This window comes from Quercus suber, unplaced genomic scaffold, assembly GCF_002906115.3.
Source record: "Quercus suber isolate HL8 unplaced genomic scaffold, Cork oak 2.0 scaffold_363, whole genome shotgun sequence".
In the NCBI taxonomy this organism is placed as follows: Eukaryota; Viridiplantae; Streptophyta; class Magnoliopsida; order Fagales; family Fagaceae; genus Quercus; species Quercus suber.
Genome location: NW_027069815.1, coordinates 320,301 through 335,137, shown reverse-complemented (window position 1 = coordinate 335,137; position 14,837 = coordinate 320,301). Strand labels below are relative to the sequence as shown.

General features: G+C 31.2%; 1 protein-coding gene across 4 annotated transcripts; it reads left to right on the top strand.

Annotated features, from left to right (window-relative positions):
- The first annotated feature begins 912 nt into the window (after positions 1-912).
- On the top strand, positions 913-10,768 carry LOC112006510 (TMV resistance protein N). 4 transcript variants are annotated; one of them, XM_065760367.1, is made up of 8 exons: positions 914-1,149; positions 1,303-1,808; positions 3,845-4,937; positions 6,987-7,274; positions 7,518-8,393; positions 8,581-9,437; positions 10,028-10,089; positions 10,383-10,768. In XM_065760367.1, exons 2-6 carry the CDS (start codon positions 1,315-1,317, stop codon positions 9,166-9,168), a joined length of 3,339 nt encoding a protein of 1,112 aa, XP_065616439.1. In that variant the 5' UTR covers positions 914-1,149; positions 1,303-1,314; the 3' UTR covers positions 9,169-9,437; positions 10,028-10,089; positions 10,383-10,768. The 4 variants fall into 4 exon arrangements, with proteins under 4 accessions (XP_065616440.1, XP_065616439.1, XP_065616438.1 ...); XM_065760366.1 differs by having other exon boundaries at positions 8,581-9,475; XM_065760365.1 differs by having other exon boundaries at positions 8,581-10,089.
- The last annotated feature ends 4,069 nt before the right edge of the window (positions 10,769-14,837 follow it).

Here is a 14,837-nt window from a genome sequence, read left to right as displayed (position 1 = left end):
TATTTTAAAATACACTTTAATTAAAATTTTGAAATAATACGTTTTAATTATGAAATAAGATAATTTTTAAAACTTGCTCTTAAGTAAAGATTAGGTTAGTACACAACATTATTTGAGCCATCTTATAGGCGATTTCAAAATCAAGTGCATATTGTTAAAAGTTCAACTATTTATTTATCATTGGTTTATGCACAATTTTTAAAAATCATAATATTTTTGGGTATAGTTTACATTTACTAAATTTATTTTTAAAGCAAAATAAATCAATGAAAATAGTAACATTGTTGTTGATAATAATAATAATAATAATTATAATAATAGTAATAATAATAATAAAACATGGTAAGAGTTGATGAGGAAAGTAATTATTAGATTCTTTTAGTTTTGGAGTTGATGATGTGGTTCTCTCTTCTCTTATTTGTGGTGCACAAATGTATTCTACTAATTAAATTTATGATGGAGTCCATTATGAATATGAAATAATGAAGCACTACATTACTAAAAGTACCTAATAGTTTTTCCAATAAGGAAGATAAAAGTAAGAAAAGAAGTGTACGTTCACAATATAATTTGTTACTGACTATTGGTTTTAATTTGAACTCATCATTAAAATTATTTTTTGCCCACTAATAATAAACAATAAAAACCTATCACTTATAATTTGTTACAAAAATATTGGTAAAAGTTCGTATACATAACATAGCATAGCATATCTCAAATAAAATTGAACCATACACCGGATATCTTTCTAAAGGAATAAAAAAAGAGAGACCAATTATCCGAAGTCCGAACAAGAAAAATAGGAAGGAAACTTCTGAGTAAAAAGGAAATTTCCACTAAGATTCATGCTGGTCACCACGAAATTACTCGGTCGTTTTATTTATTTATATATTTTTCTAAAGAAAGTAAAAAAGATAAATGAATGGACTGGGAAAGTAGCAATAGCCAGTAACAGAGGAAAATAGGCATTCAAGACGCAGATGAGTTGTTGACTTGACTTAAAACAGAGGATAACGAAGTGTGAACACAAACACGGAGAAAGAAAGCACAGATTCCATTCCTACATCTAAAAAGAATTGGATCCGGCTTTGTTTCAAGAGGATTCCGAGCAATACAATCACTACTACTGTGATATCGATTTCCAAATCTGTAAGTCACATATTCATCACTTTTATTATTTTCCTTTCAGTTTGTCCTTATAATGAAAAATTCACATCAAATTGTATTCTTCTTCTTTAATTTACTTTCCTTCTCTTCAGTTTTAATTGAATGAACTTTTTTCTTTTTCTATCTATCTTATAGTTTAAAATTTTCATGAGCACTCAAGGAGCACCATCTTCTTCTTCTTCAACACCTAAGAGGAAATATGAGGTGTTTCTTAGCTTTAGAGGTTTGGACACCCTTAGAAATTTTACGGATCATCTATATGCTGCTTTGCGACGGAAGGGTATTTTGACCTTTAGGGACGATGAAGAACTTGATAGAGGACAACCAATTTCACTAGAGCTCTGGAAAGCAATAGAAGAATCGAGGTTTGCTATCGTCATTTTCTCAAGGAACTATGCATCTTCGACATGGTGCTTAAAAGAACTTGCAGAGATTGTTAAATGCATGAAAAATAAAGGATTGACAATTTTGCCAGTTTTCTACGATGTGAATCTATCTGATGTACGGAAACAAACAAGTTCTTTTGGACAAGCTTTTAAAGAACATGAAGAATGTTTTAAAGAGAACATGGAGGTGGTGGAAACATGGAGGGCTGCTTTGAGAGAAGTGGCCAATCTCTCTGGTTGGCATTTACAAGATAGGTAATTTCCATGAGAAATTTGTTTTTATTTTTATGAATATATAAACGATATTTTCATATACCATGAAGTATATAAATAACTATTACAATATTAATATATGAACGATCTTTCACAAACCATGAAGCATATAAATAGCCATTGGAATGCATAATAATATGCATGGATTGAGATGTTACATATACTAGATAAAATTATGTTGTTATATTCTAGGACTCCGTGTAGGAGGTGCTTATACTTTCCCAGTCTCTCTGTCTTTCATGCGCCTAACATAGAAAGGCCCAAAATATAGGGCATTAAGGTTTTGTTTTGTTTGTTTGTTTGTTTGTTTTTTTTTTTTTTTTTTTTTTAATTCAAAAAATATATGCAGAGCTATATGTATTTTTTTTTCCACTCTTAAGAAGGCTCAAAATCTTAGAATTATGCCAGTTTATTACAAGTTTTACTAGATAGGTCTTATAAATTGATATATCAATTATTCTTTTGTTGAAGTATCACCTTATTGCTACATCAGTTTGTAAGTTTTTTGTAATAAAATCTATAGTAACTTTAATATATTCTCTACCAAAACAAAAAAAAAAAAAATGAATTAATAGAAATACAACCAAATCATCATTATGTGAATTAAAAATGCTAAAGCTACTACAAATTGTATGACAAAAAACTTACAAATTGATATGGTAGGAATATGATTGGTGCCACTTAAATAATATAATAAATGAATGTTTGAATAACTTTAAAAAAAAAAAAAAATTTGATGACACGTCATTAGTTTGTAAAATCTATATAGTAAAATTTATAGTATCATTAGCTCATTATGGGGGAATTAGTCATATTAAAAAGTAAGAATTAGATTTGAAATAAAAAATAAATTAAATATTATTTAAGTGATGTTTTGATATAAAAAGGCCCCTTTAAAATTTTCACATTAAGCCTTAAGCCTTGAACTGTTTTGGGCCGGCCTCACTCTCTCTATCTCTCTTTAAAGTAAAAGTTAGAGTTTTCTTTTTATAATTTCATTTGAGACCCTTGCAATTAAAAGGAACTACACTATTCAAGAACATAACTTTATATAAATTATAAATCTGTTAGCATTGTTTATTATCTTTATCATATTTTTTGGATAAATTACAATTTACCCTTTGTGGTTTGGCTATTTCACATTATAATCCACAAAAGTTTGATTGTTTGTTTTGTATTATTATTTTTTTAAGAAACAAAACACGTACACAAGGGAGAATGAATAGTTGTCAGTTTCAATTAGCTCAATTAGTAAAAACTTTGATAGTTGAATATGAGATTTGTAGTTCAATCTTTGCCTGCATGAAAAACCGATTAATATCTTAGTCTGATAGTAAAAAACACAATCATTAGAAACGGACGTCATAGGTTGAAACTCTACCCCTAAAATTTGGACTAAAATGAAATGGTTAAAGTTCTCTCCACATTAATAGATTTTGTTGTTTACGGTCAAATTTATCCACCAATTTCCTTTCCCCTTTTCTTATTCCTCCAACTCCAATATCCAATCCTATGAGAGAGAGAGAGAGTAAAAATTTAATCAACAACAAAATTTCGAATGAGTATGCTGTAAAATTAATTGGAGGAGTTTCTGCCGTCTTTTTTTTTTTTTTTTTTTGGTTTTGGTAAAGGGCTAATATCACTGCTAACCTAACCAATGGTAAATACTTGCTTTTGCCCTGTTTTTGCAGCTACTGGTATCCCCTGTTTCTCTCCCTCTTTTATTTGGTTCTATGAATAGGAAGGCCCACATGTCTTAGGAAGGAACAACCGAACAACAATTGTCTACAAGTTATTAACGAAATTCGATGAGTCTCTTTCAATTCAATATAACAAAAACTATGTATATCTGATATCATCTTACAATTCTTATATGGGTAGTTCTATCCACATTGCTTGAGCTAATGACTTCATATTTGTTTGACCAAGGAGTATTATTGCCTAGTATTTTTGTTCATCCCTGAGGGTTTAAGTTTGGTTTGGACAATCACGTAATTATTATTCTATCTTTTCCACAGGCAGGAGTCAATATTTATCCAACATATTGTGGAAGTGATATTACATAGATTGAGTTCTAGTTTCTCATGCATTACTAATGATTTGGTTGGAATAAATTCTTCAGTGGAGAAATTGATCAATTTGTATTTAGGTCTTGGGAACAATATTTGCATGATTGGGATTTGCGGCTTGGGGGGTTTGGGAAAGACAACTCTTGCTAGAGTTATTTATGATATGTTCCATAATCATTTTGAAGGCTCTAGCTTTATTGCTAATGTTAGAGAAGTATCAAAAAAAGGTGATTTGCATCTATTACAACAACAACTTCTTGAAGAAATTTTGGAGGAAAGAAATATAAAGATAAGGAATGTTTATCGAGGAGTTGACATGATCAAGAATAGGCTTTGTTATAAAAAAGTTCTAGTTGTTCTAGATGATGTTGATCAATTGGACCAGTTACAAAACTTGGCTGGAGAGCATAGTTGGTTTGGATTGGGAAGTTGGATCATAATAACAACTAGAGATGAACATTTGTTGGTTCAGCATGGAGTGCATGAAATATATAAGCCTAATGCACTAAATATTGATGATGCTTTAAAACTTTTTTGTTTGAAAGCCTTCAAAAATGAGCATCCCAAAGAAGGTTATATGAAGCTCTCCCAGGATGTTGTGTACTATGCTAAAGGCCTTCCATTAGCCCTTGTTACTTTGGGTTCCTTTTTGGTTGGAAGAACAATGGATGAATGGCAAAGTGCGTTGGACAACTTTAAAAAAATTCCTAAAAGAGAAATATTTGATATACTTAAAGTAAGTTATGATGGACTTGAGGAAATGTGGAAGGAGATATTCTTGGATATTGCTTGTTTCTTTAGAGGTGAGATGAAAGATCGAGTAATAGAAATATTAGAGAATTGTGGTTTTGATGCGAGAATTGGTGTAAGTGTTCTAGTGAATAAATCTCTCTTGACCATAGAAGGAAAGAAGTTGTGGATGCATGATCTACTACAAGATATGGGTAGAGAAATTGTTCATCGAGAATCTCGTGGAGAGCCTGGAAAGTGTAGCAGGATGTGGCTTTATAAGGATTTGTTTCATGCATTGACGAGAGGAACGGTAAGAACAATGACAAAGCTAGAATTTTATTTCAGCAAACAATATTTAGTTGGTATATTAACACAATTTCAGTCAAAAAATTTATTCTTAAAAAAAAAAAAAAAAAAAAAAAAAAAAAAAAAAAAACCATCCAACAAATATGTAATTGCCTAGGTACTTTGATAATAAAATATAACATACAAACTGTCATTTAACATGCTAATATATTGTCTTTAATTAGATCTTATATTTTGAAAACATAATGTGATTGTGTGATTATTATATATATAATTTGAATTCATCTTTCTTGATGTAATCAACCAATTTTTCATCTCTTGATTACTAACTAAAACAAAAGGCTATATTTTTTTATATCACTTGAAAAATAATGTTGTAATTTCATCTTTTCGTTTTTTTTTTTTCTTTTCTTTTTTAGGTTGTTTTCCTTTTTCCCTTGGTCATGAATTTCTAAAAGGTAGAATTGCACCTTGCTAATTTTAATGTATGGTTTTTCTCAAAAAATAAATTAATTAATGTATGGTATAAAAAAAACAACAATCTTAGTCTATGAATTTAAAGGCTAAATTAAGAAGACTTCTTTAACATATGTTGACATGTTGTACAACGATTTTTTTTTTTAAATCCGAATTATTCTTAACTTATAGGACCCTTAATTGTTGGTCATATACTAGAAGAGATGAAGAGCTTATTGCGTCATTTTCAAAGCTGTAGGTTCAGGTTCAGTACTGTTAAACACGATGCTAATATTACATCTTGTAGATTATAGGCTTGTAATTTTAGAAATAGAAATCCTTTAACCCTCTTTTTGTGCTCTACTTTATGCCATGTCAATTACAAGTTTTCATGTGTGAGTTTTTTTTAAAACTTTGGTTATTTTATAAGAAAGCAAAAAATAATATGTAACAAATTGTGATTGGTAGAGTGTAAAATGAAATACAAAAAATGGAATGAAGGATTTTTATTCCTAATTCTAGTACAGACAAAGTTTGGTTGGAGGTTGCTGTCGATCTTATTTGAGGGTTGATCCATTCTTTAGTAAACTTTTAAATTTGTCTTACTCTTAATATATATTCTCCTCTTATTCCTTAAAAAAACAAACTCCTAATTTTTTTTTATCCGGTGACTCTTAACTGGTATTTTGCAAGTTAGTCTATTTTTTATTGTTAAACTAGTGGTATGCATTTGTGATGCACATATTAATTACAAAATTTATGTAAAAACAAAATCTACAAATATTATTAAAACTACCATAATAATTAGTGAACCACTTGAAACTCTAAGTAACTATTATAATACACACACATATAGCCACTTGACTTGAGGAAAATATGTATTGTGGAAGTTTTATTACATTACAATTATAAAAAATAAATAAAAAAAACTATGATATATGATTAAAATTATTGAAATAAATATTAAAACTTATTATAAATTTCTTAAAATTTTTGATAATATAATTTTAATTGAAGCATATTTTAAGTTTCTTGAAACTTAGATAATAGAGTGCTACCTATATTAAACCGCCCTAACAAATATTAAGATAAATAGAATTTTAGTTAGAATATAATTTTTTATATCTATGAACAGAGTTTTAATAAATTACACTGTTAGGTTCTAAATATACTAACAAGAATCATAACAATTAATAAGATAAATCAATTTGATAATTGTTGCATAGAGAAGATAGCCACTTGATGCAATCATGGCCTCTAAGATCCAATTTTTATTATATAGTATATGATTTGAAGTTTGGTCCACCATTCAAGGGACTTTTTTTAGAAATTTTATTTGGCTGAATATTTGAGGCTTTTTTATTTTTGGTTGAGGGAAGAAGATGCAAAAATTAAATTGTTTCTCAAAAGGGCTAATAGGAGCAATTTCCCACCTTACCCTACTTGATTCCACCAATTGTTAAGAGGAGTTTACATATCAGAAAAATTTAAGATCTTGCTATTTTTATTTCCTTTAATACAGTACACACTTGGGTATTTGTAGTCTTCTTATATTCTGTAGTGTATTTTTACCGATCCTTTCTCTTTTGATGCTTAGGCAACAGAAGCAATCCAAGCCATAGTCCTAAAGTCTTCTCAACTAGAAAAAGAATACCAGAGCATTGAAGGCTTTTCTAAACCTTTTTCAAAGATGATCAATCTTAGATTGCTCATAATTGATAATGAGGATATCCCCAATGGCCTCAGTCATCTTTCTAATGACCTAAGATTTCTTGAATGGTTTAATTATGGTTCAAAATGTTTGCCATCCAGTTTCAGACCAAAAGAGCTTGTTGAACTTACTTTACCGTTTAGCCACATCAAGTATCTTTGGCGCGGAGTAAAGGTAATTTTGTTCTTTTTATAATCCTTCTTTTCTTTAGGAGTAGCATCAACAAACTCCTTGGGTATTTGAGTTTACTCTAGTCACTATAAAATATAGTTTCCTTAAAAGGTTGTTCCTAATACACAAAGCTTCCACTTTTATAGAGTTTGGGAAAAGTTATGGTATGCAGCCTTACCTCCATTTTTTTGGAGAGGTCTTATTAAAATAAATTATGTGTTTAATGGAAGTTTTCTTTTTTATCAGAATTTGGACAAGTTAAAATGCATCGATCTCAGACATTCTGAAAACCTTATCCAGACACCTAACTTCAAAGGGGTTCCGTTTCTTGAGAAATTATATCTTAGTTGGTGTAGTAATTTGGTTGAAATCCACCCTTCTCTTGGGAAACTAAGAAGGCTTTTGATTTTAGAATTGGAACACTGTCACTCACTTATCAATCTTCCAAGAATGACTACTAAAATGGAGTCTCTTACAACTCTAAGGCTTTGTGGCTGCTCAAAATTCAGGAAGGTTCCAGAATTTGAGGGAATATTGAAAAGCCTATTAGAACTTGATTTGAGTGGGACTGCTATTGAGAAACTACCCTCATCAATTGAGTGTTTGACTGCCCTTACTGTATTAGATCTAAGAAACTGTGAAAATATTGAACGTCTTCCAAACAACATGGATGGTTTGAGGTCTCTTGAAAAACTTGTTCTTTCCGGATGTTCACAAATTGTTGAGTTGCCAGAGAACCTGTGGAAAATAAATTGTTTGAAAGAACTTGATTTGAGTCGAATTGGATTAAGATGGCCAATTGAGAAAATGTTTTCTAATGGTCGCTTATCCTCGCTAAAATATTTAACACTAAGTTATACCGAATGTGTCACACTGCCTGCAAGCATCAGTCAACTTTTGAAATTGGAAACTCTTGATTTGTGCTACTGCAAGCAGCTTCAATCATTGCCAGAGCTTCCACCAACTGTGAGATATATAAATGCTAAAGCTTGTTATTCCCTAGAATCATCAACAGCACTACTCAAGATGAGCAGTTTGTTACAGCCTCGCTCCCTCTTCGGTTGTCAGTATGATGAGAGCAAAGGTGAAGTGGCATTTACATTATTGAACCATTACCTACAGGTACTCTCTGTCTCTGTCTCTCTTTTGATTTTTCTGTTTTGATAATTTGATAGTTTGAGGAGGGGGATTTCAAGCCTAAATATTTTCATTAGAAACACCAAGAAGCACCAGTTGAACTATAAGCCTCTTGACCTCTCTAGTGTATTTGTTAAGTGTAGTATTATATCATGTGTTTTTCTTGGTACAGGGACTCCTTTGTCGGAAAACTGGATTTGAAACTAATACCAAAAGGAAAGAGGGTGGATCTAGAACTGAATTTCAGTTAATTATTCCTGGATCTAAAATTCCACAGTGGTTAAAACATCGAAGTGTGACAAATTCAGTAAGCATAGTGCCGCCTCCAAATTGGTGTAATAGTAGATGGATGGGATTTGCTCTCTGTGCTTGTTTGTATGCATCATATTCGCCTATTATTGCTAATGCTGAGGAGCATGGCAAAACATCTGGTCTAAGAGCTCGTGTGATAGCCCTTGGTGATATGCCTCACAGTCATTGTGCCACTGAAATTTTCTTTGGGATGGAATTAGGCGCAGACCACATTTGTCTATTGTATCTATCTCGTGATGATTGGTTTGCTACTGGTTGGAATGGTGAATGCAATCAGATTGAGATTGTATTTGAGACCACTAACCCATCCTGGGTTACGCAGAAATGTGGGGTCAGTTTGGTATTCGAGGAAGATGTGGAAGCGTTCAACCAATCAATTGCACAATGTAGCAATAGCCGTGTCAACACTAACGAGGGTTCTATTGGTAATAAATTAAAATTTTCCTAAGCTGCTAAGAATGCAACAAGTGGCACAACAAAAGATTACACCAGTAAAAGCATGAGAGCATAGAGAAAGATATGGGAAGCAGATGCGGCAGTTTCTATGGAAGTCATTAATCCATTTAATAGTGTAGAAAGTAAAAACAAGTGGCGGTGATGTGATGTAGTTGCAGAAGTTACAAGCAGCACCTGACATCACGGCAAGTTTCATTCAAGCCTAAAGATAGACAGACACGTGGATGAACAACTGCTAATAACTGTCCGTAACCGTCGAGGGTATAAATAAATGACACATTGTCAAGAAAACTTTGGAAGTATGAGCTTTTATAAATCTAGCTATTTGTATCAAATAAGCATTAATTTTAGTGTTTAGTCTTGAAAATTTAACATGTTCATACTTTAGAATCATTTGAGCCATGCCTTCAAAAACGCTCAAGAAGCAACTTTAATTACACTCATTAGGAATGAGTCAATAATTAATTCTTTTCTTTCTTTAATTATAGTACCATACTAGCTAAGGTTTTTACATATATACAGATCATAATTGACATGTCTGCAGCTGATGATGCCAATTTTCTTTTCAAACATTGATTGACTGCAAAATAGGAAGGAGGATTTTCATAGCATGAATTTTAATTGAGGCTACTGCTATCTGATGTGCACAATGGTCTCTGTCAATCTGACTGTTTTTTTTTTTTTTGGATAAAAAACCTGGTATGTTGTTATGAATTTATATGTTATGATGATTTGTAAATGTGTTAGTGTGAGATATCCTTCCATCTTGTTTCATAATGACAATATAGCCTGGATCTTTTTGTTTTTTGGCGGGTTCTAGTCCTTATCAGATATGATTTCTATGGTTTCAGATATTAGGATGAAGTGAAGTTCAATTGAGCCAACTGCTATCATCTACAAGCTGTACTTTCAGGTCCCTTTCTCACATTTCTCTCATGTAGTTTATTTGAGTTAACCTATATTAGAGCTTGAGTTGTGAATTTTGGACAAGCTTAAAAGCTATTACTTTTTTTTTTTTTTTTTCGCAATATGATCAGATAAGCATTAATTCAGTCTTCATTCTAGAATATGTACTTACAATTAAACAGTCTACAAATACTTTTGAAAGCTTCATCAAATTCAGTAATCTTCTTCCAAGGACTAGCCTACTTGATAGTTATTTCTAACCATTATATTATTAATATCTTTCTTCTAAATATAAACCAGCATATCAGGCTAATGTAGAGGTTGCTTTATATCACTGGAGTAATCAGCTAGCAACATAGAGGAGCCTATGTCTATCTTGGAGCATATTATCTGGTTGGGAATCCAGTCTGTGCTATTGTGGCCTTTGTTAAATCCTTAAAAGTCCTTCAGATTGGATTTAGAGACTATTGTACAAGCTTATTTATTTATTTGGCTAAAATGTAAAAACATTTATGTTTGCTCATGGAACAAGTTTCACAAATTGGCAAAAGCAAGCTATTATAGTACAACAAAATTTTCCTTTTACTTAATTTTTCCCCCACCCAACTCCCTCCCGTTTCTTCTTCTTCTTACTGTAATTTACCATATTTATGCTTAAATTGATTGTAAAGCTTGAATATTGCAAATCCTATAACAATTTCAGATCGGAAACAGGTCTCAAATCTATATTTAGTTAAAATTGGTGGGAATTGAGACATATTAGGCTTGTAGACTAAACTAGTTTGGAATGCATAGTTGGATTTTTATTGATGTTATAGATGTCAAAAGCAAGAGAGAGGACAATTGAGAGATTCTTCTAACAAATATGAGATAACAAAACAGAGAGAAATATGTGTTTTTTTTTTTTTTTTTCCTAAATAAAAATGATCTTATAATTCCTTGGCCTATCTATATATCAAAATTATGCTACAGTAATGTAAATGATATTATTATAGTGGAATGTAAATAATGATTAAAATCTTGTTAGTAATGGTCCTTTTCTGTTTGTTTTTAGACCCCTTAAAACACAATAGGATCAACCTAGTTAACAAGCCAAGTTATTTACTTAGTCTAGATTAAACAAATCTAAGTTAACACAATCATATAATCATATCAATGTAAAGCGCAGAATATAAAGAATACAAAGATATGATCACCCAGGAAAATCAAACCGGTAAAAAACTTGGGGAGGATTTAACCTAGCTATCCTCAAGGTAAACCTGAATTCACTATGAAAAAATCGAAGTTTTACAATAGCAACTTAGACCACTAACATCCTATTGCTACCTCATGTAGAAAACTTATTGACACGACCACATGCAAGCTCCGAGACTATGGATTCCTTCTTTCTTGGATTCTTCAGCAAGTACAAGCACTCCTGCTTGTGTATTTTTAAGCTCTTTAGTGCAACAACTGAATGATCATCAAGCTCTCAATAAAATCTCCTTCTTGATAATCCTAAGCTTGTGTGAAAGCAACCACCTCTCAAATCTCATAAGAGATTCACACACATAGCAAATAGAGTAACCTCTTAAACGTGGCTAGGGTTTACCTTTTATACTTGGGTAAAACATAAAACTCTACACGACATATGGGCTTATGGCTGAGTTGGAAATTCTGCAGAAAAAATATTCTGCCCGACTTTCGATCGATCGAATCTAATTCTTGATCGATCGAGTCAGTCATAAAAGACATACTTTGAGCAAGTCTAAAACAAGACTAATAACTTGTTTTGATCATAGTTTGTTAACAATACAAATTAGAGTTTTAATACATTAGTTCCTAAGTACTTAAAACCTAACACTTTCTATTCTCATTTGGGAAGCACGAAAACAAACATGATTATGGGTACAAAATGGCGACATGAACAATTTTTGAAAAATTATAATTTAAAAAGACTAATACAACACCAATATAATACTAGTACAATACTCTAAATGAGATGTATGTGCATGTGCTTGATAGATTCTCAATGAAAACAAGAAAAAAGTTTATGGTTTAAATAGATATAATTTTAAAAGTTTAGGGTTTAATTTTAAACTAACGGAATTATCAAGTTTAATTTGTAATAGTCTTATTCCTCTTATGGTTTAATTTAAAATTTAAAAAATTATAAGATTTAATTTGAAACTACACTTAAATTATTTTTTTAATAGAAATATATAACGGTTTTAAATGTACTAATAGTCTAATACTATACTCTAAAATATTTTAACGAACAAAATAAAATATATAAAATAAATAAATAAAAATTTCTAAACAAGGGAAGATAAATTTTTTTTAACTTTACTAAATTAGTAAAAAGGTTAAGGGGAAATTTACTACTTTAGTAGTGAACAGTGAACAAAAGTGAAAAGACACTTCCTACTTCAGAATAGCAGTCAGCGGAAGTCATCTCAACTTTATTGACCGGTTGCCGGTTTCAAGGCTTCAGCTTAGAGTTGGACTTACTGAAGGGCTTCCTCTCTCTCTCTCTCTCTCTCTCTCTCTCTCACACACATACACCGAACATTACTTAATTCTTTAACCAAATAGGCAATAATCTGATAGCAACTGAATCCAGCCCAGCGTTTATTTCCACTGTCTTTTGGTCTTTCACAATTACTCCCAAATCTTTCACTTTCACTTTTCACTCACATTCATCTCTTCATTTTTTCTACTTTTATTCCCTCCTTAATACACACGCGCGCGCGCACGCACGCACACGCATCAAATTGTTTTCTTCTTCACTAGTTTATGTTCCTTTTTTTAACTTATTTTCTTCAGTTCTATACATATTGTGCTTTAAATTTTTTCTGTAAATTTCCTATGCCTTCCATGAGCCACCCAAAGAGGTCTACGTCATCACCATCATCATCATCTTCTTCTTCTTCAACACCTCAGTGGAAATACGAGGATGGTATTTACAAGATAGGTAATTTCCATTACAACATGTACTAGTTAAATTTCTGTTTCGATCAGTGCTTATACTACTACAAATAGTTTGTGACCCTTGCTCTTCTTTTGTTATTAAAAGTGTTGGTGCATTTAACAAAAAGAACATAACTTTATATGAATTATAAGTATATTGTTATTATTTATTATCTTCATTTTATATATATATTTCTTAGGTAAATTACTATTTGACTTTTGCAAATATGGCCATTCTACAATTTAATATATAAAATTTCAATTATTAAATTTAAGGGTAAGACTTGGTTACGGTACTTAGGTTTTGTTCCTTAAGTTCTCCTTTTAAAATTTTGCTATGTGAATTTTTTCTCATGAGATGTAAGTGTATTTTTTAGTTAAGTAGCTATATAGCTAAATCCTAAGGAAGAACTTAAAGAATAGTACCTAAGGGATTGTATCTAAGATTTGTCCTAAATTTAAATCCCTAAAATTTCAATTTGACAGCCATGCCTTCTGTAACTGTCAAGAGCAACTTTAATTACACTCATTAGGAATGAGTCAATAATTAATTGTTTTCTTCCTTTAATTATAACATATATATGAATTATAATTGACATGTCTGTAGATGATGATGCCAATGTTCTTTTCATAGTATTTCCTTCCTTATCATGTATATTCTTCCTAATCATTGGTGTCGTGCCTTCCAAAACGGTAGGAATCAAACTCCAATTACACTCATTAGTACTGAGCGAATTATTATTATTATTATTATTATACTAACTCAGGTTTTCACATACATGCAGTGGTGATAATGATGATGATTTATATATATTTGTTGGTGATGATGATGATGTATATACAGTTGGTGATGATTATACATATAGTTGGCAATGATAATGATTGACATGACTGCAAAAGATGACGCCTAAGTGCTGCGTATACTTTGACTATCTTTTTTTAATTGGATGAATTTCAATTCGAGGGTTAGGCAATTAGATGTGCACATGCATTTCAATCAGCCTGACCATGTTTGTATTTGGTTCAGTTAAAATGATTTGGAAACTTGTTCAAGTGGCATGTCTGTGCATCTTGTTTCAAAATGAAAATGGAGTTAAAGATCTACTTTTAAAGTACTTACTGAAGGGCTTCCTCTCTCTCTCTCTCTCTCTCTCTCTCTCTCACACACACACACACACCGAACATTACTTAATTCTTTAACCAAATAGGCAATAATCTGATAGCAACTGAATCCAGCCCAGCGTTTATTTCCACTGCCTTTTGGTCTATCACAATTACTCCCAAATCTTTCACTTTCACTTTTCACTCGCATTCATCTCTTCATTTTTTCTACTTTTATTCCCTCCTTAATATATATATATATATATATACACACGCGCACGCATCAAATTGTTTTCTTCTTTACTAGTTTATGTTCCTTTTTTTAACTTATTTTCTTCAGTTCTATACATGTTGTGCTTCAAATTTTTTCTGTAAATTTCCTATGCCTTCCATGAGCCACCCAAAGAGGTCTACGTCATCACCGTCATCACCATCATCATCATCTTCTTCTTCTTCAACACCTCAGTGGAAATAGGAGGATGGTATTTACAAGATAGGTAATTTCCATTACAACATGTACTAGTTAAATTTCTGTTTCAATCAGTGCTTATACTACTACAAATAGTTTGTGACCCTTGCTGTTTTGTTATTAAAAGTGTTGGTGCATTTAACAAAAAGAACATAACTTTCTATGAATTATAAGTATATTGTTATTGTTTATTATCTTCATTTTATATATATATTTCTTAGGTAAATTACTATTTG

Coding starts and splice junctions, on each gene's coding strand:
- LOC112006510 (XM_065760367.1), top strand. CDS start 1,315: ATGAGCACTCAAGGAGCACCATCTTCTTCTTCTTCAACACCTAAGAGG. Junction 1,809..3,844: donor GGTTGGCATTTACAAGATAG/GTAATTTCCATG, acceptor TCTTTTCCACAG/GCAGGAGTCAATATTTATCC. Junction 8,394..8,580: donor TATTGAACCATTACCTACAG/GTACTCTCTGTC, acceptor TTCTTGGTACAG/GGACTCCTTTGTCGGAAAAC.